General features: G+C 40.1%; 1 protein-coding gene across 1 annotated transcript in view; it reads right to left on the reverse strand.

Moving 5' to 3' along the window:
* The window catches only part of CLN6 (CLN6 transmembrane ER protein), a 35,708-nt gene extending 25,368 nt beyond the window's left edge, over window positions 1-10,340 (reverse strand). Inside the window, exon 1 of the mRNA XM_074234487.1 lies at window positions 10,084-10,340. Within this exon, the coding sequence (XP_074090588.1) occupies window positions 10,084-10,151 (68 nt within the window). The 5' untranslated portion in view covers window positions 10,152-10,340. The remainder of the gene's footprint in view (window positions 1-10,083) is intronic.
* Window positions 10,341-26,856: the final 16,516 nt, after the last annotated feature.

Consider the following 26,856-nt stretch of genomic DNA (forward strand, 5'->3'; position numbering starts at 1 on the left):
AACATTTCAACTCTAAGTATTGCATAGTAGTATCAGCGATAAAAATAGAAAGTTAAAAACCAGTTCCAGTTTTAGGAGAAAGACAAGAAAACTTAGTTTGGGACATGTTGAGATTAGAGTACTGATGAAAGTAATATCTTGATGGATATTCTTTCTTTTACCAGTAGATATGAGCCCAGAGTTTCAGGGGCAGGTTGGGGTTAGAAACAGAGAAAGGTGAAGCCTGAAGCCTAAAGATATGCTATCTTTTGCTTAGCATCAGCATCTGACCAAGATCTGTGAAAAATCTCATTTTAAAAATTAACCTGAGGACAGCTGGATGGTATGGTGGATAAAGCACCAGGCCTGGAGTCAGGAAGACCTGAGTTCAAATCTGACCTCAGATACTTAATAACTACCTAGCTGTGTGACCTTGGGCAAGTCACTTAACCCCATTTCCTTAAACAAAACAAATTTTTAAAATAAATAAACCTACTCTGCAACAGGTATTTTAGCTCAGGGCACTGAAAGGTTAAGTGACTTTCTCAGGGTCACAAGGCAGGGGGGTAAAGTCACCTAATACCTACTGGAGGTTTAATCTAGGCAAGAGAAAAAAGTATTTGTAAAGGTGGCCTAGGAAGATAGATGTGAGGTTGGTCTGGAAAATCCACTTGCTATCCCAGTATAGCCTTAACTTTTAAAAATTTTAAAACAACTGTTTTTTTCATTTACCAAAAATGTATTTTCTCTTCCTTCTACTCCCCACCATTGGCAGAGATATGTGTGGGGAGCACAAAATCTTTATGACAAATAGAAACATTAGAACAAAATAAATTCCCATTCTTAAGTCCTGCTTTTTTTCTTTATTATTTATTCTATCATTATTATTATTCCAATATATATGCAAAGAAAATTTTCAACATTCATTTGTGGGTTTTCTTCCTCCTACCCAAGAATAGTAAATAATCTGACACAGGTTACATGTACAATCATGTTACACATATTTCCATATTAGCCACACCATGAAAGAAGAACCAGAACAAAAGGGGAAAAAAACACAAGAAAAAAAGCAAAAAACAATAAAAATGGTTCTGCTTTGATCTGCATTCAGATTCCATAGTTCTTTCTCTGGCTGTGGATGGCATTTTCACTGCCAGTCTTCTAGAACTCTCTGATTACTATATTGCTGAGAAAAGCTAAACCCATCATAGCTGATCATCACATAATGTTGCTGTTAAGGTGTACAATGTTCTCCTGATTCTGCTCACCTCACTAAGCAGTTCAAGGTTTTTTCTGAAATCTGCCTGCTCATTGTTTCTTATAGAGCAACAATATTACATTATATTCATATACCACAACTTGTTCAGCCATTTCCTAACTGAAGAGCATCCCCTCAAATTTCCAATTCTTTGTTAGGCCCCACTTTTCAAGCAAACATGAACCAAACTAGAAATTAACATACCAAACAGATTCAAGCATTGAAAATAATCATTTTGAAGACATTTATGAGCCATTTTCACTGCAGAAGCCTGACATAGTGGGGAGGGAACCAGCTTCCACATCAAAAAGACTATCCTGTCTCTTAACACAGTCACTTCCCTGTCAAAGTTGCAGCCATGCACAAGTGGAGAGCACTTCCTCAAGAGGAATCCCTTATAAGGGCAGCTAGGTGGCACAGTGGATAGAGCACTGGCCCTGGAGTCAGGAGGAATCTCTCACTACAGTAAATTATCTGACTTTTTTTTTTAACATTTCTTTTTTTTTCTTTTTCTTTCTTTTAATTAAAGATTCATTTTGACTTTTACAATTTTCCCCCATATTTTACTTCCCTCCCCCCAACCCCCACAGAAGGCAATTTGTCAGTCTTTACATTGTTTCCATGGTATACACTGATACAAAATGAGTGTGATGAGAGAGAAATCAAATCCTTAAGGAAGAAACAAGGTATAAGAGATAGCAAGATCAGACAATGAGATAACAGTTTTTTTTTCTCTAAATTAAATTAAAGGTAATAGGAGCGGCTAGGTGGCCTACTGTCCTTGGAGTCAGGAGTACCTGGGTTCAAATCCGGTCTCAGACACTTAATAATTACCTAGCTGTGTGGCCTTGGGCAAGCTACTTAACCCCATTTGCCTTGCAAAAACCTAAAAGAACAAACAAAGATAAATGAATGAATGAATGAACAAATTAATTAATTAATTAATTGAGGGTAATAGTCCTTGGTCTTTGTTCAAACTCCACAGTTGTTTCTCTGGACAAAGATGATATTCTTCATTGCAGACAGCCCCAAATTGTCCCTGATTGTTGCACTGATGGAATGAGCAAGTCCATCAAGGTTCTGCTCATCTCACTATCTGATTCCCACACATACACAACGATAACTCCTTAGACTCAACCCCAGCCTTCCAACAGCTACCACTGTGAACAACACTGCCTGTGAGGGGCTGACCAGCCTTGGCTCCACACCAAGGGTGCAGGAACTGACTGATTTCTGAAGATGCCATCATCCTCTCCCCTTGAAATACTAAAATCATATGCTAATTGACTATTCTGCCAGCTCTCCTTCATCCCCCTTTCTCCAACAAAAAAAAAGTCTATCTTCAAGCATCTTTTCAGGGTCTGAGGGAGGCTGCCAGGATATTCAGTAAGGCAAAGACAGGATGAAATCACTAGAGGGCAATTCTGCTAACAAGGTTGGTTGGTATCATAAGGTTAACTCTTTTCTTCCATAGGAAATGAACGGTTATGGTTCTGTGGGGTAGGAGGGGGTTGGAGAGTGGCTGTGATGTAGGAAACACAAGCTACCAATAATATGACTTTTTAAAATTGCTAACTTGTATTAACTACTTGAAATTAATAGGAATTGATAAATGTGAAAATCAGAGTGGGCCACAAATAATTGGGGGACAAGAGATCTGAGTTTTCATCCTACCTCATCCCTCTCTCTCTGATCAACCTACTGTGAGTCCAAAGGGCTTCATTGCCTCTGGAAAGCATTCCCTTAATCCCCAGTCTCAAGGCCTCAAATCCCGCTTTGTGAATGTTAGATGCTCAGTCCTTAGTATATAGAAGGCTTTTAATAAATGTTTATTGGAATACATTTAACTAAATAGTCAAATGCAGAAGCAGTGAGATGAGCAGCTTGGCAGGACAGGTCATCTGCTGAGGGGTGCTATGGGGTGGAAGACTGGAGAGAAGATTGGAGAGTAGAAGCATTTCACAAAGCAAAATAAGCAGAACCAGAAAAACAACACGTACAATGACTGCAACAGGTTAACAACAACTCAAACTAAATACTTTATCATTTTAATGACCAGGTATGATTCTTTAGAAAGGAATATGTACCTCCTTCTCTACTTTTCAAAGGACCCTAGCCAGCCGGGGTTTTGTTCCTCTCCAGACCCCACCTCACTGCCAGGCCACACAAGCCTGCTGATCAGCCCCACCTCCCCCTCCCCCTAACAGGGGGCTATAACTTCTTTCCTTTGTTGTTAACAAGAGGTACCTGTCTAGGTAAGGGAGGCAAAGGGAGATATATGGAAACGAAGGAGACAGTAAAGCAAAGGAATCAGTAAAAATAATTATAACTAAATAGAAAATATAAACAAAGGAACTGGATGAATACTGAAGCAATGCTATTCTCTAAGGGAGCTGCCAGACCTCTCCTGGTGCTCTGTCCTCTGTGTGCCTAAGGTCTGCCTGGGTATTGCCTTAAGGTGCTGCCTTAGTCCCCATTTCTCTGGTTTCTCCTTCATCCTCCTGTCTGCTCCATTCCTTATTTGGACCTTCTTTCTCCACTGAGCTTCAGGAGCCTTTTCACACTCAAATATGTATCCTGAAAGATGGCTCCACCCTGATAAGCTAGAAGCATTCTCAATAAGATCAGGTGTGAAACAAGGATGCCCATTATCACCGCTATTATTCAACACGGTACAAGAAATGTTAGCTTTAGCAATGAGAAGAAAAAAAAATTGGAGGAATTAGAATAGTCAATTAAGAAATAAAACTTTGACTCTTTTGCAGATGATGTGATGATATTCTCAAGAATCCTAGAAAATCTACTCAAAAACTACCTGAGGGGCAGCTAGGTGGTGCAGTAGATAGAGCACCGGCCCTGGAGTCAGGAGTACCTGAGTTCAAATCTGACCTCAGACACTTAATAATTAACTAGTTGTGTGGCCTTGGGCAAACTACTTAGCCCCTTTTGCCCTGCAAAAACCTAAGAAAGAAGAGAGAAAGAGAGAGAGAGAGAGAGAGAGAGAGAGAGAGAGAGAGAGAGAGAGAGAGAAGAAAGAAAAAACCTACCTGAAACAATTAGCAACTTTAGCAAAGTTGCAGGATATAAAATGACCCGCATTTTTATATATGACCAACAAAGCACAGCAACAAGGGGTAGAAAGAGAAATTCCACTTTAACTGTAGACAACATAAAATACTGTTTGCCAAGGCAAACCCAGAAACTATATGATCACAATTACAAAACACTTTTCACACAAATAAAGTCAGATCTAAGCAACTGGAAAAATGTCAAGTGCCCATGAGTGGGATGAGCTAATATAATAAAAATGATAATTCTACTTAAATTAAACTACCTAATCAAGTGCCACACCAGACAAAAATTATTATTTTATAGAGCTAGAAAAACAGTAACAGAAAAAACAAAAGTTCAAAAATATCAAAGAAATTAATGGAAAAATATCAAAGGAAAGTAACCTAGCCATACCAAATATAAAATTATATTATAGAGGCAGTCACAAAAACTGTCTGGTACTGGCTAAGAAATAGTGGTGGATCAGAAGAATCAATTAGGTACCAAAAAACCCAGTAGTAAATGACTATAGTAATATACTGTGTGATAAACCCAAAGACTCCAGCTTTAAGGATAAGGACTCACTATCTGACAAAACTGCTGAGAAACTATATCCCAAAGAGATCAATAAAAAGAGTAAAAAACACAAGGGCAAAAAAAGATTTATAAGAGCTCTTTTCATACTATCAAAGAACTGGAAACCGAGGGAATACCTATCAAATGGAGAATGACTGAACAAACCATAGTATATAACTGTGATGAAATACTATGGTTCTGTAAGAAATTGTGAGCCAGTGGACTTCAGAAAAGCTTGGAAAGACTTGAATGAACTAATGCTGAGTGAAATGAGCAGAACCAGGACATTGTACATATTAACGGCAACATTGTGACATGATCAAATATGATGGCCTTCACTTCTCTCAGCAGTTCAGTATCAAGGATGATTCTAAAAAACTTATGATGGAAAAATACTATATACATCCAGACAAAAAACTGTGGTGTCTGAATGCAGACCAAAGCATATTATTTTCACATTTTAAAAATTTGTTTTGTTTTTTTTCTTTTCTATTTCCCCCCCTCCTGTTCTGATTCTCCCCCCCACAACATGCCTGAAATATAAATATATTAAACATAATTGTACACGTATAGCCTATATCAGATTAGTCTCTGCCAAAGGGAGGGGGTAGGGAAGGGAAAGAGGTAGAAAACTGTGGAACTCAAAAGCTTACAAAAAAGATGAATGTTGAAAACTATCTTTGCATGTAATTGAAACAAAATAAAAAAAAATAAAAGCTAGCTCTGCCCTGGTAGTCTTTTGTTGTTGCTGTTGTTGTTTTTCAAGGCAAGGGGGTTAAGTGATTTGCCCAAGGTCACACAGCTAGGTAATTATTCTGAGGTCACATATGAACTCAGGTCCTCCTGACTCCAGGACTGGTACTCTATCTACTTTGCCACCTAGCTGCGCACCCCCCCCCAGTAGTCTTTCCAGGTTGAGATCCTTCCAGCCTTGCAGTTCCTTCATCTATTTACTTTTTCCCCTCAGGAGCCTCTATTCCAAGGAAGGATCCTCTAGAGTAAGCAAGATCATTCCTTCTTTACTTTCTGGGCTCTGCCAATTATTCTCAAGACTTCTTTCCCCCTGTGCCTTTTCTTATGTCCTTTCAGTCTCCTGTAATATGTTATTTTTTTCTTCAGTGGAAAGTAAACTCCTCCAGGGCAGGGACAGTCTTATCTTTTGGCTTCCAGCTGGAGCTCCAGAGCCTTGGTACCTTGGCTGGCATGTATTAAGTGTTTTAATAAATGCCCATTAGCTTGACTGATCCCCAGGAGCTTCTACAGTGCAGTAGAACTTGGGCTGGCTTAAGGAAAATGACTTAATCTCTCTGGGCCTCAGTTACATCTGTAAAATATGAACTAGAGAAACTTAAAGGTACAAGTTCTAATATTCAATGAGACCTGAGAAGAATATGCCATCTAGGGGGCAGCTAGGTAATTATTAAGTGTCTGAGGGTGGATTTGAACTCAGGTCCTCCTGACGTGAGGGCTAATGCTCTATCCACTGTGCCACCTAGCCACCCCTGGATTGTAAAATTTTCAATGTGACCATTTGTATCTTGGAAACTGCGTTTCCCCTCACACCAAACTAAACTATTAAGTGCTCCCTGAACCTGACTTTCCATCTTCCAACTCCATGCCTCCCAGAGGATTTCCATGCCTAGAATACACTCCTTCTTTTATCTCCGTGTCTTTTCTTTAAGACTCAATTCAAGTGCTATTTTCTCTAATAGGGCCTTGGTGCCTCCTCCTTGATGGTGTTCTCTCCCTTAACTTGTCTCATATATGTTACAGAGTGTTCCAAAAACCTTAATACAGTTTTAAGGTATTAATAGTTTAAAACTTGGGGCAGCTAGGTGGTGCGCATCTAGCTGTGTGGACTTGGGCAAGCCATTTAACCCCAATGCCAGAAACCTAAAAAAAAATAAACATAAAAAAGAATATGCCAACTATGTGCTACTTTCTGTTTATTAAAAACATACTTCTTGGCCCAGTTCTGGGTATTCCTGACCCATGTTCCTTCATCTGGTCATCCTTGAAATCACTGGCACACATCTGTAAGACAGCTAGCTGGCTAGGGATAGAAGACAGTCTGTGACTGTGACATGAAACTAATTAACCTCTAGAACCCCAAATCTGAGCATAGCTACCATGCTCTAATAATTGAACAAACCTGGACAAATAAACAAAACAAATCATTCAACCACAAACATATGTAGACTATATGAAGAGTACTGTGTGAGGTGTTAGGGGAGATAAAGACAGAATAAAGGGGTAGCTGTGGATAATGCATTGTTGGAAGCAGAAGGGCCTGAGTTCAAATGTGACTCTGTGACCTTCAACAAGTCAACCAAATGGGAAAAAAGAGATCATTTTTGATTGAATGGAATCATAGAGTTTTCTACACAGATAGTTGATGCAGGCTTTAAAGAAATGGTAGACTTTCAGCAATTATGAGAAGACAACCCAGATCCTCTTGCCTCTAAACCAAGGCTCTTTTCTTCTATACCAACATTTTGACTTGAGGGAAGAATATATAGAGAAAAGTCTGTGGAAAAGACGACTACTTTGGTATATGAACAGACTAGTTGGCCTAGAATGTGGCCATACAGGGGGAAGCAGGGTAAGTTAAAGGCTGGTGAGTTAAGATATAACCCAACTCTGAAAGGCTTTGAATGCCAAGCAAAGGAGTTTGAACTTTTAATTAAAAGGAAACAGGATTTTGTTCCCCATGAAATCATTTGATCATTTTTTTTTATAGAAGCTCAACAGCCTGTGACTGGCAGTGAGTAAAGGTAAGAATATTCAAACCAAGCACATAGATTCACATCAGACTAAAGAGAAGGAAGACTTCTTAAGTGTTAAGCACCTCTAGGGCAGATTGTTCTTTCCCTTTGTTTTTTTAAATCCTCCAGTTTAGCAATGTACCAGGAACTGAAATGATTAACAAGGTAGGTCATTCATGATGCTTTTTCAATAAGTCTAGAAGCAGGGTGGGTGCTCACTTGACCTGTTCACACTAGATCCTACTTATTTAGTAGATAAACTCATCATCCTGTTAACAACCTGGTGATAAGTTAAAAGCTCAGTAGTTAGAAAAGTAGATCACTTTACCACTTTCTAGTTTATTAGGACCTAAAATATACTTCTAGCACACTTCTGAGTCAGAAATGCTTTAGCACTGCTCAAAGGAGCAAAGATTTGGAGCTGGAAATATAACCTTATAGAGGCATCTAGTCTTCACTTTATAGAAGAGGACCCAAGGTCAATGAGGTTATGTGACTGTCCAAAGTCATGCAGGTAGAAAGAGACAGGTCCTTTGATTTCAAAGCCAGGACTCTTTCTCAATGTATACGCTTTCTTCTCAATGACCCTGTGAAAAGCATTTTATAAATGTGGAAGTCAAGGCAAAAAAAAAAATGATTTAGACAAGCAGTCACACACTAGGTTTATGGTAGGGTCTTCAAAGTCCAAGTTAAATAATAAATGCTCTTAACACTGGGTCAGGTGGCTTAAGAGAGACAGTCTGTCTCACATCCCAGGCTAGCAGAGGATGGGTAGGGTGACTGATAGATATTTGACAGGAGAAATAGAAATAAAGGCAAGGATGGGCAATACCTTGTAGCTAGTCAAAGGATCAATGAAGAAATAAGATGGGAATAAGAAGGCTTATTTCAGTGTCTTTATTGATTCCTCTCTAATTTTAAAAATGACAGGAAGGAAAAAAGATGATTATGCCAAAATCTCCTCATTGAAGGCAACAAAATCTGACTCTAGTTGAGCTCTCATTTTTAAACTACTTATCTATATAAATAGAAACAAAAATGCCCTCAAATTCTAAGGTCAAATCAAAAACATATTTAAATGCCTATATATAAGTAACTCTCCTCACCATTTTCATTTTTGAAAAATAAATACCTTATCTATAGCCATTCTAGTTTTGCCCTCATAGTAGAATCTTCTTGAGAGCAGTTGGGTGGCAAAGTGGATAGAACACCAGACCTGACGTCAGAAAGATTCATCTTCCTGAATTCAAATCTAGCCTCTGAAACAAGCTGTATGACCTTGGGCAACTCTCTTAAACCTGTTTGCCTCAGTTTCCCCATCTTGCAGATTTTAAAGTAAGGGTTTTCTATTACAAAGCACTTGACTGGGGGCAGCTAGGTGGCGCAGTGAATAGAGTACAGCACTGGAATCAGGAGGATCTGAGCTCAAATCCAGCCTCAGGCACTTAATAATTACCTAGCTCTGTGACCTTGGGCAAGTCACTTTAACCCTATAGCCTGGCAAAAAAAAGCACGTGACTCCTGTCTTTTTCTAGCATAAGGTCAACTGTAAAGTTAAAACAAAAACCTGACAAGCCAAACCTAATAGCCACTGTACCATGACTATTTTAAGAGGAAACATATAATGACAAAGTGTCAATGTTTGATACACTTTGACCTGTTAGATACATAGAAGTAACTGTATTCCAGATGGTCTCCTTGGTCAGTATGATTGCATTTCGTCTCTAGGCCAGTATCACATGTATGACAACAAAACTTTACTTTTCCTTAGTATTTTAAGATTCATAAAGTCTTTCCATTGCAACAACTATGCGAGACAAAGAAGGTGAAAATGACACTGTAAAAGAAGAAAGGTCTAGACTTGGTTTCCGAGGCTCAAAGCCAGACTTCCCCAAGAAGTATGTTGGGTTTTCCGTGAAGAGGGAACGAGATGCAGGAAAGGGTGAAAATGATATTTTTGCCTAAGAGGAGCCGGCTGGACGCAAAGGGCAGACACAGGTCAGGAAGACACCAGTTCCAGCCCCACGTGTGACCCTCGCTTATGGCACAGCTGATAAGCAAGACCCGGTTCTGATCCGCCCTTAAGGCCCTGGGGCCGGGCCGCTTGGCCTCTCCTCAGGTCCCTTAGGCCACAGCAATTTCCTTCGCCGCCCGGGATGGGCGCCTCGGGAAGCCCGGGTCCGGGCCACCTCCTTACACTTCAAGGCGCCGATCCACGAGGGCAAGGGCGGCTCCTACGCTAGGGCACCGGGGGCCGGCCGGCCTGGGCCCGCTGCGGCCCCGGGGAAAGGCGGAGGCCGGCCCAAGCGCGGCTGGCCGTGCGGGGGGCGGCGCGGGGCCGGGGCTCCGGGCGCTGCTGCCCACAGTCGGCCCCGCTGGGCCCCGTCCCCGCCGGCCTCTCCCCCCGGCCCGCCAGCCCCGCCCACGAGCCCCGGACACGGGGCCGCCTCCTACCTGCCGGGGTGGCCGCCTCCCGCCGGGCCCGAGCCCGCGTGCGGCCGCCTCCGCGCCGCCGGCTCCATGGCCTCCTCCCCGGCCGGCGCGGCCTCTCCCGGTCCGCAAGGTCGGGGCGCAGCGAGCGGCGAGCGGGGCCCGAGCCCGGCCCAGGGGCGCGATCCCGCGGGTCGGAGCGGAAAGGGAGAGCCCGGGGCCCGCGGCGGCCCGGGAGGCCTGGAGGCTGCGCGGGCAGACAATGCCGGGGAGCGGGAGGGGGAGAGGAGCGAGGAGCTGGAGGGGGCGGGGAGGGAGGAGCCCGAGAGACTGGAGCAGAGGAGGGGCCGGGGGAGGGAGGGGGAGGCGGAGAGGAGCCAGATTAATGGGGGGGCAGAGAGGAGCCAGATTAACGGGGGGGGGCGGAGAGGAGCCAGATTAATGGGGGGGCGGAGAGGAGCCACATTAATGGGGGGGCGGAGAGGAGCCAGATTAATGGGGGGGCGGAGAGGAGCCAGATTAACGGGGGGGGGGGGGAGAGGAGCGAGATTAACGGGAGGGGGAGGAGGAGAGGAGCCAGATTAACGGGGGGGGGGGGAGAGAGGAGCGAGATTAACGGGAGGGGGAGGAGGAGAGGAGCCAGATTAACGGGGGGGGGGGGAGGAGCGAGATTAATGGGAGGGGGAGGAGGAGAGGAGCCAGATTAATGGGCCCCCCCCCCCCCCCCCGAGAGGGAGAAACACGAGATTAACGGGGGGGGGGGAGGCAGAGAGGAGCCAGATTAACGGGTGGGGGCGCGAGAGGGAGAGACGCGAGATTAAGGGGGGGGGAGGAGCTGGAGAGGGAATGAGGGAGGAAGGGGAAGAAAATAGGGAGTGGGATAAGAGGAGCTAGATGAAGAGGATTAATAGGGGATGGGGGGGCTTTAGAAAGGAAGCATAGGGGAAAGTTTGATGGGGAATGATCTCATGTGAATGAATAGAGTTTTAGTTTTGAAATGCTGCAGGCTGTACCCCACCTGACTTCCTAAGTAATCACAAAATAGCATTTGATGACAGAACTCTTCCTGGGTGTCTGTGAAGGAGGGTAGTTTGGAGATTAGAGGGTGGGAAAAGTTTAAGGCCGTAAAGAAGGGTAGAAGGATTTCCTGATAAAATGGGAGGGGGAAATGAGGAATTAGGGTATTCAGGTTAATTTCATGCCACTCTTACACTCAGCATTTTAACATGAAAAGCAAACCAGTTGGGTTTTTTTTTAAACAGTATAAAGGAGATTGATCAGGGTAGTCCTTGGCAAATTTCTTGAACCCTAGGATCTATTTTGTTGTGTTTAAGAAAAACTAGAATCTTTGAAGTTAGGAAAACATTTCCACCATTCAATATAGACTTATGATTTGACACAAGAACAATTGACAACTCCTGATGGGTAGATTCCAGCAACTGGGATCTTGATTGATTTTTTTAACTCCAGTTTGGTGGACTAGCATTGTTACAGGAGAATGGATTCTTGTTTCAGTGGCTGCCCTCTTTGCACCAGCCTATAAGGCAATATACTAGACCAGTTTGAAAATGCATTATTATTATTATTATTATTATTGCTAGATATAGCCTAACTTGCTAATCCTGTGACATGATTTCATCTGCTTCTGTTCTTGGTATTAGTTATTCCAAACCTAGAATGTTCACCCTAGCTTTTTGGAATCCTTAGCTTCCTTTAGCTCAAGTGTCATATCTTGGAAGAAGGTGGATTCCTCAGTTATTGGTGCCCCTCCCTAAATCACTATATGTATTGTATGTATAAGTGTGTTTACTTATCCATGCTCCAGTAGACTAAACTCCTCTAGGGGAAAGCTTCATCCCAAATCACTATCTTAGCATAAGATGTTCAGTCCTTTCAGTCATGACTCTTTGTGACTGTTTTGGGGATTCTCTTGACAAAGAGACTGGAGTGATTTGTCATTTCCTTCTCATTTAACAGATGAGAAAACCAGCAAAGTGTTCCTGACTTGGCCCAGGGTCACAACTACTAAGGATTCAAGGCTGGATTTGAATTCCGGTCTTCCTGATACAAGGTCCAGTACTCTATCCACTGTGCCACTAGTTGCCCATCGTTATACTTTATTCATGTTACAATTTATTTAGCCATTACCTATCAACGGGCAACTGTCTACTTTATTTCCAGTTCTTAGTTACTACAAAAAGTGATACGATATTTTTCAGTTGGGATATATGCCTAGCAGTGAGATCTGAAGGTCAAAGAGTAGGGACAGGGCCTGACCCTGTGATTTCCCTGAAATTATTCAACTGAAACTGCTTTCCCCAAATTTACCAATCATTTCTCACTCCTCATCCTTCTTGACCCAGAGGTCAACCTATAAAACAGTTGAAAGCTAACCCTAGTCTCAAATCACCAACTGTATTTCCAATAGTATGCTGCATCTTAAACTCAATATTCAAAACAAAGCTAATTTATACCCCAAACTGACCCTCCCTTCCCAAGTTCCCTATTATTGTCAAGGTTATGACCATCTCAGTCACTTACCATATTTCCCTGAAAATAAGACTGGGTCTTATATTAATTTTTGCTCTAAAATGCATTGGGGCTTATTTTCAGGGGATGTCTTCTTTTTTTGTACAACAATCTGCATTTATTCATATACAAAAATCTACACTTCTTAAAATACAGTCATGTCATCTTCTGAACAACATAACTCCAAATGCCAAACTCCAACCTGAATTTCTTGAGACTCCCATTTCCTATAGAACAATTGACCCAAGTCTATCATTTCCAGCAATAGAGTTCTTAACTTGTCTGTGTCCAAAACAGCATTGGCAACACAACTGGCACAGATTTTATCCTATGAATTCTTCACCCTTGACACTAGCTTGTTCAGGATAGGTTTCCAAAAGTTTCCATGATGATTTCTCTCCATTCCATTTTCAATATAGTCATTGATTTTCATGTACAAATGGACTTTGAATGACTTGTTTATTGCAATATCAAGAGTCTGGAGGTAGGCAGTCATTCCTGCAAGAATCATTATTTAATCTATTCTTCTCTCTTCAAGGAAGCTCTTCATGTCTTTAGGGTGATGTGTGCTGGCTGAATCCCAGACCAATAGACCTCTCTGGCTACTTTGAAAAATAAGTGGCAGCATTAAATTGATCCATTTCCTTATAACTGCTTTTTTGGTTTCAAGGGCATAAATCCTGAAACATGTTCAATCTTATCTTTCTTGTCCTTAGTGATTATTAGAGGTGGACCTTTCCATCCATCAAGTATTATGTCTGTACTCAGACTGGTCATTTGGCAATAAGTTTTGAGTTTATCTGTTTACATAGGCATTTACCTCTGTCCATGTGCCTGCTTGGGTATTTACAAATAATTATAATTTATATTATCTTTTAAGTATTAATGTCAATGATATTATTTATGCTTAAGTTATTTTATAAATCAAGACATCCATAGTGTGTGTGTGTGTGTCTGTGTGTCTGTCTGGGGCTTATTTTTGGGGTAGGGCTTATATTATGAGCATCCTGAAAAGAAATCATGTTAGGGCTTATTTTTAGGGAAATAGGGTAGGCTTGTAATCTTAGTGTCACTCTCACCTCCACACTTGCTTTTTAAAAAAATTTTTGTTATTATTTAAAGCAATGGGGTTAAGTGACTTGCCTAAGGTTACCAGCTAGGCAAGTATCTGAGGCCAGATTTGAACTCAGGTCCTCCCAACTCCAAGGTTGGTACTCTATCCACTGAGCCACACTTACTTTTGTCTCACATATCTAGTCTTTTACCAAGTCCTGTAATTTCTACCTTCCAACTCTATAAATATGTACCCTTTTTTTCTCTCACACAGCCTCTACCCCTTATCACCTTATTTCTGGCCTTTTAATATGCTCCAGATTGGTGCCCTGACTCTCTATTCCAGTATAGCCTCCTGCTACCAAAGGGGTCTTCCTAAAACTCAGATTTAAACCTCTTACTGTCCTAATCAATAAGCTCCAGTGGTTCCTTATTATATACAGGTTCAAATATCCCTATTGAACATTGATGCAAAAAAATTAAATATTAGCAAAGAAACTAAAACATATCACAAATATTATTCAGACTAGATTAATAACAGGGGTGATGTAATATTAGGGAAACTATAACTTAAGCATATTTTAATACAAAATATCAATAACAAAATACCAATTTCTGTTAAAAATACCAGAAGACAAATTAACTATTTTTTAACATAATAACATGAATGTCTATGTATTAATGGCATGTTCCAAATTTGTTCCCCATATGGGTCATTTGATTTTTAAGAGCAGCTAATTGGCATAGTGGATAAAATGCTGGACCTGGTGTCAGGAAGACTTTAAAATTTTTTTTAAATATTATTTATTTAAGGCAATGGGGCTTGCCCAAGGTTATATAGTTATGTAATTATTAAGTGTCTGTGACCAGATCTGAACTGTGATCCTCCTGACCCTAGGGCCAGTGCTCTATCCACTGTGCCACTTAACTACTGCCAGGAAGACTCATTCTCAGATATTTAAGAGTTGTGACCCTGGGATTGTTTGCTTCAGTTTCCTCATCAGTAAAATGACCTGAAGAAAGAAATGGCAAACCATTTCAGAATCTTTGCCAAGAAAACTCCAAATGGGATCACAAAGAATTGGTCATGACTGAAAACAACTGAACAACAAGAAATATATCAAAAACTAAGAAACTGTTATTAAGACAAGAATAAACTAGAATCCTTTCCAAGAAGAGCAAGGATAAAATAGGGATGTCTATTGTCAGCATTTTCTTTTGACATAGATCTAGAAATATTGGCTATAACACTAAGCAATAAGAAAAAGAATTTGAGGGAATAGGTATAGGTAAAAAAGATATGATAACTTAGATCAATGTATACCATGGAAACAATGTAAAGACTAATAGATTGCCTTTTGTGGGGGATGGGGGAGGGAAGCAAGATTGGGGAAAAATTTTAAAATTCAAAATAAATTTTTGAAAAGGATATGATAGTGTTAATAGAGAACACTAGAGAGTCACCTAAAAGATTAACTTAAGAAACTTTTCAAGATATAAAATAAAGCCACACAAATCATCAGCATTTCTGTCTAATGTCAATAAAATCCAGCAGGGAGAGATAGAAAAAAGAGACTTCATTTAAAATAGATACTGAATGTATGATATTTGACAGTAACTACCACAATACAAACAAAAACTAAGTAAATCTATAAAGCCTTGTTTGCAGAAACAAAAGCAGACATAGAAGAAATATTAATTGCTCAAGTAGTCAATAAATGAATCAATAAAAATGACAATGTTATATAAAAGGATTTACTTATTCTGTGTCATCCCAATCAAATCAACAAAGTATTATAAACTAAAAAAAATAAAATTTATATGGAATAACAAAAGGTCAATCTGAAGGGAAAAAATGGAAACAAAGAGGACCCAGTAGTATCAGACCTCCAAATGTATAGCAAAGTATTCTTAAAAACGATTAGATGTTCTGACAAAGGACTCATTTCTAAAATATACAGAGAACTGAGTCATATTTTTAAAACAAAAAGCCACTCCCCAATTGACAAATGGTCAAAGGATATGCAAAGGCAATTTACAGATGAGGAGATCAAAGTAATCTATAGCCATATGAAAAAATGCTCTAAATCATTAATTATTAGAGAAATGCAAATTAAAGCTTCTCTGAGGTACCACCTCACACCTCTCAGATTGGCCAGTATGACCAGGAAGGATAATGATCATTGTTGGAAGGGATGTGGGAAATCTGGGACACTATTACACTATTGGTGGAGCTGTGAACTCATCCAACCCTTCTGGAGAGCTATTTGGAACTATGCCCAAAGGGGAACAAAAATGTACATACCCTTTGACCCAGCAATACCACTACTGGGTCTATACCCTGAAGAGATGAGGAAAAAGGGTTAAAAACATTACTTGTACAAAAATATTTATAGCAGCCCTGTTTGTAGTGGCAAAGAATTGGAAATCAAGTAAATGTCCTTCATTTGGGGAATGGCTTAGCAAACTGTGGTATATGTATGTCATGGAACACTATTGTTCTATTAGAAACCAGGAGGGACGGGATTTCAGGGAAACCTGGAGGGATTTGCATGAACTGATGCTGAGTGAGATGAGCAGAACCAGAAAAACACTGTACACCCTAACAGCAACATGGGAGTGATGCTCAACCTTGAAGGACTTGCTCATTCCATCAGGGCAACAATCGGGAACAATTTTGGGCTGTCTGCAAAGGAGAGTACCATCTGTATCCAGATAAGGAGCTGTGGAGTTTGAACAAGTGCAAGTACTATTCCCTTTAATTTAGAAAAAAAAAACAGATAGCTTATTGTCTGATCTTGTTACCTCTTAGACTTCTCTTCTCTTTAAGGATATGATTTCTCTCTCATCATACCCAATTTGGATCAAGGTACAACATGGAAACAAAGTAAAGACTGACAGAGTGCTCTCTGTGAGGGGGAGGGGGAGGGAAGCAAGATGGGGGAAAATGTAAAACTCAAATAATATCTTTAATAAAAATGAATTTAAATTAAAAAAAAGATTAGATGCTGTTTAAACAAATTGTTCGGGGCCTGATTAGGTATACAAGCTTCAGGAAAAAAAATCTAGTAATCTAATGTTGAATAAATACATAGTCCCCAACTACAGAGGCAATCAAATACTATTTGATTAAAACTCCTGGGAAAATTGGATATGGTAGGGAAGAAATTAAGTTTAGATCAACTCGCACCCTTGATGTTTAGTTTTCAAGGATGAGCAGTGAAGAATTCATAGACTCAGAGACCAAGAATTATGGGGTACAGATAAGTTCATTTACTCTTTTTTTTTTTTTTTAAGGTTTTTGCAAGGCAAAATGGAGTTAAGTGGCTTGCCCAAGGCCACATAGCTAGGTAATTATTAAGTGTTTGACATTGGATTTGAACCCAGGTACTCCTGACTCCAAGGCCAGTGCTTTATCCACTATGCCAACTAGCCGCCCCAAGTTTATTTACTCTTGAGCAAAAATGTAGTTTGTCTAACAGGACTGAATTCTAAGAACTAGCAACTTGTGAAAATATAAACAGAACTTTTAAAGGAAAAACTAAAGGAAGGAGTGAGTTGTAGGGGTTAGGGAAGGATATCTTCTGCACAAGTGTGACTCAAATAGTCAAGGATTGTTTGCTCATTATTTGGGCAACATTGTTATCTGAACATTGTGTGCCTCAGTGAACCAGTTTGTTCTGGTCCACATCTGGAGCATGACAATTTTGACATAATGTATAGGATTCAGGATAAGTGACATGAGGAAGTTTCTGATCAGATACAGGATAGTGATGTTATTGATAGGATGACACAAAAAGGCTTAAAAGTTTTTTTCAGAGAACAAGATGATGGCTTTGCAGGGAGAAAGTATAGAAAAGTACAAGTTAACTTTTTGCTTTCTGTCCAGTATTTCCACTTCAATCAGCTTACATCAAGATAAGTTTCAAATAGATAGATGATCCATATTTAAAAGGTCGCCTCATAAATAAGAATGAGAAAGGTCTATGGTTAGGAAAAGCATTTATCAGCCAACAGAGTGATATGGGTGGGATAGAAGATAAAATGGATAAATTTAATTACATGAAATTACCAAAAAAATCCAATACAAATACAAGATTCCCATTATTGGAATAGTTTTCCTCATTTCTGCTTCCTGGCTTCTTTGACTTCCTTCAAGACTCAATGTCCATGTTTGAAGAAGTCCTTTCTAGGTCTCGACCCCCCTTCTAGTTCCTTTTGAGATAATTTTCCATTTACAATGTATCATTTTGTATATAAAGATTTATTTACATGTCATTTCTAGAATGTGAGCTTCTTGAGGGCAGGAACCCTCCTTTGTATCTTTGTATCTCTGTACCTGCTAAAGAAAATAGGCAGTATTTGTTTGTGGACTATTGACTTTTAATTGAATTTAAGAAAACAATAGATCTAAAATCCTTTTTTTTTTTTTTTGGTTTGTTTCCTATCCAAAGCCTAATCCTATTTCTAAAGGAAGAGGCCTGATCAGTTTGGGGAGTAACTCAGATTAGGATACAGACCAGATTTAAAGCAGAAATGACCTTTCATTAATCCAGTTAAGAGCAGCATCTCTATCCTTTTTTTTTTTAAGTTTTTTCAAAGCAATGGGGTCAAGTGACTTGCCCAAGGCCACACAGCTAGATAATTGTCTGAGGTCAAATTTGAACCCAGGTACTCCTAACCCAGGGCTGGTGCTCTATCCACTATGCTACCTAACTGCCCCAGAGTCTCTATCCTTGACCAGAAGGAATGTTTTTGGGAATAGGATGAACTGACATTTCAAGTTACCATTGTTCTGCTGAAGCAAATTATAAACCTAAAACTGAGTTTTTTCAACTTTTCAGTACAGTTTTATAAAGCTTTTTCTGTAATTACAAAGTGCTTGGGTCAGCAGGTTTCCATAATTAGGGTAACTATTGTGTCTATTTGGGTCTTATGTTCCCTCTCCCTGTTTCTGTCTCAGTATGTCAACAGAAATGCTTGAATGTAATTTGTCTCTGACAGACATGTTCCTAAAGAGCAGAATATCAAGTTTTTCCTTCCATATTGGTCTTCCTACCTCCTGTCACTCTATTTTTTTAATCATCTTGCATTTAAGCTCCTACTTATGGTTCAGATCCTGTGCTAACTCCCAGGGACAAGAAAGGCAACAACAGTCCCTGCTCCTGAGTTGTTGTGGTAGGAATAAGTAAGTTAAGAGGAGCACCCAATTTGTTTTAAGCCTCCTTTTTGTGACTAAGTCATCGTTATATGACATGTTTTTCTGAAATAAGCACTTGCATGATATAATTTGGTAATGATGTATATCTCCCAAATTTGATAAACCATTACTAATGATATATGTCCCCCAGATTTGGTGAATCACTATTAATGAGCTACCCCCAAATCTGGTAAATAACTGATTAAATACTTGCTAATGACATTAGCTTTATAGTGTCCTTTCATTATAAGCTTAAGTGATCAAATATCAATTAGAATTTGGACTTAACCATTAGAGCTGTAACCCCCCACAGCTCCCCCGCCAAGATCCCAGCCTTCACCTTGCAAGGGTCTCCAGTAAGACAGATGTCTTTGAATATCCTGGGGTTGCTAGTGAGTAGTGCCAATTGACAGAGATTTGTCTGAGGGCCATCTCAGAGCCTCTCAGTCAGCATGAGGCATGCTCACCCAGATCTTTAGGAATCAGGTAGTATTTTGTTTGTTTGTTTTAAGAGAGGTTAATGTTTGTATTGTTGAATAATCAATAAAGATTGCTGGATGCCTTATGAGAATATTGTCAGCATATTTGGTGATAAATCAGTTTTACTTTTGAATGGACTCTGCAATACAAGAGATCACAATCAAATAGCAAAGGCACTATGTAAACAACTATATCCAAATAAGATCTATGTCTAATGAATTGGAAGTAACTTGAGACTAAGGGTACTAAGAAGAAGGAGGACTTGGTATGGCTTCTTGCAGAAGGTGAGACTTTAGCTGACACTTGGAGGAAACCAGGCAACAAAGATGGGGAGAAAGAGCATTCTATGCATGAAGGACAGGCAATGAGAATGCTCAAAGTGAGGAGTGTCTTGTTTGAAGACTAGAATTAAAGGCAGCATCACTGGATGATAAAGCATAGAGGGGGGAATAATATGTAAGAAGATCAAAAAAGTAGGAGGAAACTGACTGAATCTGCCTTTAAATGCCAGATATTCCAAATTATCTTTCACATAGCTGCCAAAATAATCTTCATATAGCTGCCAAAATAGTCTTCCTAAGCATTGAGTCTGACCATTTCATTTATTCCCACTAAAACCATTGTGTTCTCCCATATTTAGTATAAAATACAAATACAAATGCAGTGTTTCACCTGCATTTTGATCATTTCTCACTGATCTACATTTGCTCATCCATGCCTAAAATGAACTTTTCCCTCACATTTACATCTCAGAATCTTCATTTTCTTTTAAGACCCAGATCAGAGGTTTCTTCCTTCAGGAAACCTTCCCTGATTCCCTAAGTTGTTAGCCTCTCTCTTTTTGAACATTCCTAGAGATTCCTTGATCTCCCTTGCTCTCTTTGCTGCCTGTCTTGTATTAGATTTCTTTCCATTCATGTTTTATTCTCTCAGTATAAAGGGTAAAGTTTATTTTATTTCTATTTATCTCCAGTGCCCAGAAAATGTCTTATACATAGTGGATATTTACTAAACATTTATTGAGTTTTAATTTATTGGTTATTGATTTTTTTAAAGATGAGAAATCTGTTGCACTGGAAACTGGGGGTTTCATTAGTACTTCTAGAGGTACAGATTATATTCTATCAGTTTTTTATCCCATTCCCTTTTTGGTCCATGTGATATATTTAGGTAACTGGACTTTCATCTAAGTCTGTGCTATTTGTTGTGCTTCTTTGAATGAGACATAACTTCATACTAGAGGAGAGAATCCACATGAACATGATATAATACTAAATAACTGTAAAAAGGGTGAAGTGGGCAAGAAGAACTAATTGGAAAAGAGACACACCTTACAAGATGGATGGTTAGAAAGACTTTGGCAGCTGCACATTACTCCCCACTCTCTCCCTGATTTTCAGCTTACCTCTCTAGATAGTTCAATCAAATGAGATAAATATACATAAAGTGCTTAGTAACTTTAAAGTGCTACATAAATGTTGTTATCATAGTGGAGAGAGAGAGAGAGAGAGAGAGAGAGAGAGAGAGAGAGAGAGAGAGAGAGAGAGAGAGAGAGGTCAGGGAGCCCAGAACTCAAATCCTGCCTCTAATACATTCTGGCTATATGACCCTTGGGCAAGTCATTTAACAGATGCTCCAGGCACTTCAGAGAAGGTGCCAACAGTTTGCGAAATCACAGGTCTGGACCCATTCTAGCATGATCACTACAGCTGAAAAGGGAATAAACTGTGTAGTCAACAGTTTTGACTTTTAACTTTCTAGTTATTCTTAAACTTCCAGAAGCTCTGTCCTCAATGACATATTAACTACCAAGCAAGGTAGAGGGAGTATTCTCTTAGCAGTCCAAATGAAATTAGCCCATAGATCAATTATATCCTTGGGTTAGAGGTTCTTTATTTCTGTGAGATAATATACTTATAAAATGGATCATTCCCCTACCTCCTTCTACTGCCTCCTAATCCCTCCCCTTCTGTGCTCTTTCCAATACTGGAACCATGTCCATGAATACCAATAGGAAAATCAGGCCAATAAGCTCTATACATAATGTATGTATTATCTTGTAGTCAAGTTTCCATGTAGTCAAGGCTTCAGTTGTCTGACTTTAAATTATCCCTTCTTTTGACTAGCCATTATACTGTATTTGCCATAGAGCAAGGAACAAATGAAAATTCTAAACATTATCTGCAGACAACCTATTTGGATGGTCTTGTTCAAAGTCACTATTAGCTCTAACCCTTCTCTCTCCCTTACTTCTCATATTCAATTGGTTACAAATTCCTTCCCATTCTACTTCTGTATTCACATTCCAAGCTCCCTGCAAGTCTTCTGTGTTCCCTCTTCCATGCTCTTATGCTCCAAAGTCTTTTGAGTACTGAACAAAATCCAGATTCATTATTCTGGCATTTATAACCTTCTACTTTGGTATCTTTAATTAGGTATCATCCAAACTCTCAAGCTTTTTAAAACATTCCCATTTGTACTCCAGTATTTTGGACTATTCAATGACCCCTGCTTTCCTATTTTTGCAGCTACTTCCACATTCTCATCTTTTCCCTATTTCCACTTTTCAGTGTCTACAAGAAGAATTCTTCCCACTTTATTTTTATCTTTTAATGTGATTTTATTTTTTCCAATTACATACAAAGATAGTTTTTAACATTTGTCTTTTTGTAAGCTTTTGAGTTCCACACTTTTCTACCCTTCCTTCCCCATGATAAGTAATCTAATATAGACTATTACACATACAATCATGCTTAACATATTTCCATATTAGTCATGTAAAAAATCAGAACTAAAGCAGAAAAAAATGAGAAAGAAAAAACATAAAAACAAAGTTTTAAAAAGTATCTGTATTCAGGTTCCATAGTTTTTTCCTCTGGATGTGGATGGCATTTTCTATTAGAAGTCTTTTAGAATTGCCCTTGATAGGGGCGGCTAGGTGGTGCAGTGGATCGAACACTGGCCTTGGAGTCAGGAGTACCTGAGTTCAAATCCAGCCTCAGACACTTAATAATTACCTAGCTGTGTGGCTCTGGGCAAACCACTTAACCCCATTGCCTTGAAAAAAATTTAAAAAAGAATTGATCACTAAACTACTGAGAGGCATTAAATCCATCCTAGTTGATCCTCATACTATGTTACTGTTAATGGGTACAATGCCTTCTTGGTTCTGCTGAGTTCAATTCTTTCCAGATTTTTCTAAAGTCCACCCACTCATGATTTCCCTACAGCATAATAGTACTCTAATACATACATATACCTACAATTTGTTCAGTCATTCTCCAGTTGTTGGGCATCTCCACAGTTTCTAATTCTTTGTCACTATAAAAGGAGCTGCTATAAATATTTTTGTACATGTGGGTCTTTCCCTCCTTTTTATAATCTCTTTGTGATACAGATCTAGTAGTGGTATTGCTGGATGAAAGGAAAGATACTCAAATGGCATAGCAAGAATTGCAGAATATTTTCCCCAAAATCTTGTGGGCACTCTTCCTCAAAGACACATAGAGTCTGAGGGGAAAGAATGGGTATATAAAAATACAACTTGTTAGCAAAACTTTTTTTTAATTAAAGTTATTATTTGAGTTTTACAATTTTCCCCTCAATCTTACTTCCCTCCCCTCACCCCCCACCCCCCATGGAAAGCAATCTGTCAGTCTTTACTTTGTTTCCATGTTGTACATTGATCCAAATTGAGTGTGAGGAGAGAGAAATCATATCCTTAAGGAAGAGACAAGAGGTCTAAGAGGTAACAAGATCAGACAATAAGATATCTGGTTTTTTTTTCCCTAAATTAAAGGGAATAGTACTTGAACTTTGTTCAAACTCCATGGCTCTTTATCTGGATACAGATGGCACTCTCCTTTGCAGACAGCCCAAAATTGTTCCTGATTGTTGCACTGAGCAAATCCTTTAAGGTTGAACATCACCTCCTTGTTGCTGTTAGGGTATACAGTGTTTTTCTGGTTCTGCTCATCTCACTCAGCATCAGTTCATGCAAATCCCTCCAGGCTTCCCTGAAATCCCATCCCTCCTGGTTTCTAATAGAACAATATAGTGTTCCATGACATACATATACCACAGTTTGCTAAGCCTTTCCCCAAATGAAGGACATTTACTTGATTTCTAATTCTTTGCCACCACAAACAGGGCTGCTATAAATATTTTTGTATAGGTGATGTTTTTGCCCTTTTTCATCATCTCTTCAGGACATAGACCCAGTAGTGGTATTGCTGGGTCAAAGGGTATGCTCATTTTTGTTGCCCTTTGGGCGTAGTTCCAAATTTCTCTCCAGAAAAGTTGGATGAGTTCACAGCTCCACTATTACACAGTAGTGTCCCAGATTTCCCACAACCCTTCCAACAATGATCATTATCCTTTCTGGTCATACTGGCCAATCTGAGAGGTGTGAGGTGGTACCTCAGAGAAGCTTTAATTTACACTTTTCTAATACTGATTTAGAGCAATTTTTCATATGGCTATGAATTACTTTGATATCCTCATCTGTAAATTGCCTTTGCATATCCTTTGACCATTTGTCAATTGGGGAATGGCTTGTTGTTTTAAAAATATGACTCAGTTCTCTGTATATTTTAAATTTATTTTTTTATTCTCATTTTGTACAAATGTTTTTTTAAATTAATAAAATATTCTTGTTTACAAGTAAACAAAATACCCCTCCTCCTTCCCCATGAATATAGATAGACTTGTTTGGGCAAAAAAAGTAAAGGGGAGAGGAAAAAAATTAAAATAAAAAATAATAATAGTAATAATTGTAGGTATGGCCAGGTGGTGCAATGGACGAAGCAACAAGCCCTGGAGCCACGAGCACCCGAGTCCATATCCAGCCTCATAAACCCAACAATCACCCAGCCGTGTGACATGCAAGCCACCCGATCCCCACTGCCCTGCAAAAACCAAAAAAAAAAAAGAAAGAAAAAAGACCCAAAATAAAATAAAATAGTAATAATAGTAGGGGTGGCTGGGTGGCAGACAGAGCATTGGCCCTTGAGCCAGGAGCACCTGGGTCCAAATCCGGCCCCAGACACCCAAAGATCACCCCGTTATGTGGCCCCAGGCAGGCCATCCAGCCCTACTTGCCCTGCACCCTCCCCCAAATAATCATAACAAAAAATGTGCTTGAGTCTTCGTTCCAACACCAACAACTCTGTCATGAGTGGATCTCATTCTTTATGATAAGTCCATCACAAAAGTTATTTCCATATTTTTCCACCGTTGCCATTGCTGATCGCAACTCCCTCCTTTCTTATTTCTCCATTACCATGTACTCTATTTTCTCTCTCCTTTCACTATGACTCTGCTGTAGGGTAGCTGAGTGGCGCAGCAGACAGATCCCTGGTCCCGGAGCCAAGAAGCCCTGAGCCCCCATACCACCCCTTAGGCCCAGAATCCACCTGGCCCTGTGGTCCTGGGCAGGCCTTCCATTCCCAGCCCCTTGCAAGAAGTAAGAAAGAAAATGTGTTACATCTGATCACTCTCCCCCCCCATGGTCCATCCTCTCCTCCTTTATTCACATCCCCACCCGTTTTGCTCCCCCCTCCTTCCAGATGTCTATACCCCATTGAGTATATTTGCTGTTTCCTCTCCTAGCCATCTCTGATGAGAGTAAAGTTTCCTTCATTCCCCCTTGCCTCCCCCCTTCCATATCATTGCAATAGCTCATTGTAATAAAAAAAATCTTATGTGAAATATCTTGGACTATTCCCCCTCTCCTTTTTCTTTCTCCCATTCCATTTCCCTTTTTTTCTATTGACTCCATTTTTACACCATATTTTATCTTCGAATTCAGCTTTCTCCTGTGCTTCAACTATAAAAGCTCTCTCTACCTGCTCTATTAACTGAGAAGGTTCATATGAGTATTATCAGTGTCATTTTTCTATGCAGGAATACATACAGTTCATCCTCATTAAGTTCCTCATATTTCCCCCCTCTCCTCCAATCTCCATGCTTCACCTGAGTCCTGTATCTGAAGATCAAACCTTCTGTTCAGCTCTGGCCATTCCAACAGGAACATTTAAAATTCCCCTGGTTCATTGAAAGTCCATCTTTTTCCCTGGAAGAGGACATTCAGCCTTGCTGGGTAGTTCATTCTTGGCTGCATTCTAAGCTCTCTTGCCTTCGGTATATTGTATTCCAAGCCCTACGAACTTCCAATGTAGCTGCTGCTAAGTACTGTGTGATCCTGACTGCAGCTCCACAATATTTGAATTGTGTCCTTCTGGCTGCTTGTAATATTTTCTCTTTGACTTGGGAGTTCTGGAACTTGGCTATAATATTCCTAGGGGTTGGTTTTTTGGGATCTCTTGCTCAGGGGGATCGGTGGATTCTCTCCATTTCTATTTTGCCCTCTGCTTCTAGAATATCAGGGCAATTTTCCTGTAGTAATTCTTTGAAAATGATGTCAAGGCTCTTTTCCTGATCATGACTTTCAGGTATTCCAATAATTTTTAAATTATCTTTCCTAAATCTGTTCTCCATATCAGTTGTTTTTTCAATGAGATGTTTCACATTTTCTTCTAATTTTTCATTTTTTTGGTTTTGAGGTATTGATTCCTGATTTCTGTTAAATTCATCAATCTCCCTGAATTCTATTCTTTGTCTGAAGGATTTGTTCTCCTCAGAGAGTTTTCTTATCTCTTTTTCCATCTGGCCAATTTTGTTTTTTAAAGCATTCTTCTCCTCAATAACTTTTTGAACTGTTCTATCCATTTGACCTAAGCTGGTTTTTAGCATGCTATTTTCTTCAGCATTTTTTTGGATTTCCTTGACTAAGCTGCTGACTTCATTTTCATGTTTTTCCTGCATCTCTCTCCTTTCTTTTCCCAGTTTTTCTTCCAACTCCCTCATTTGATTTTCAAAGTCTTTTTTGAGCTCTATCATAGCCTGAGCCCAATTTCTGTTTTTCTTGGAGTCTTTAGATGCAGGAGCTTGTGCTTCCTTATCTTCAGACTGAGTATTTTGGTCCTTCTTGGGCTCATTTGCAAAATATTTCTCAATAGACTTCCTCTTATTTCTCTGCTTGCTCATTTTCTCAGCCTGGGCCTGTTTTGGGGTGTTTCTTGAGCTTTTGGGACACTCCCACAAGGGTCTCAGTGTATGAGGCTCTGTCCTCCCTCCTGGTCTGTGAATGACCATAAGCGCCCCCCTCTGCCAAGGGGCTGATGTGGGGGGGGCTGCTGTTCTATTTGGGGGGCCTAGACTGTGGTTGGGATCTGAATGTGGTCAGAGCCCCAGAGTCCTCTTTCAGGGGCAGAGGACAGAGCTAGGCAGTCTCTCTTCACTCCTCTCCCTCAGCTCAATGGGCTCATGCCCTGGGGGCTCCTGCTTACCGGCTCTGCCTGCTTCTGTTTCCTGGATCAGGGCTGGGGAAAGATGATGCTGCTTGCTGTGTGCCCTGAGGGCTGGGCTCCACGTGCTCGATGTGGCAGAGGTCCCCCGCTGTTCCCCCACTTTGTGCCTGGTGCTCCTTGGAGTGCAGCTCAGGAGACTCCCCCGCTGCTGTGAGCTGAGACTCC

This window comes from Macrotis lagotis, chromosome 4, assembly GCF_037893015.1.
Source record: "Macrotis lagotis isolate mMagLag1 chromosome 4, bilby.v1.9.chrom.fasta, whole genome shotgun sequence".
Lineage (NCBI taxonomy): Eukaryota > Metazoa > Chordata > Mammalia > Peramelemorphia > Peramelidae > Macrotis > Macrotis lagotis.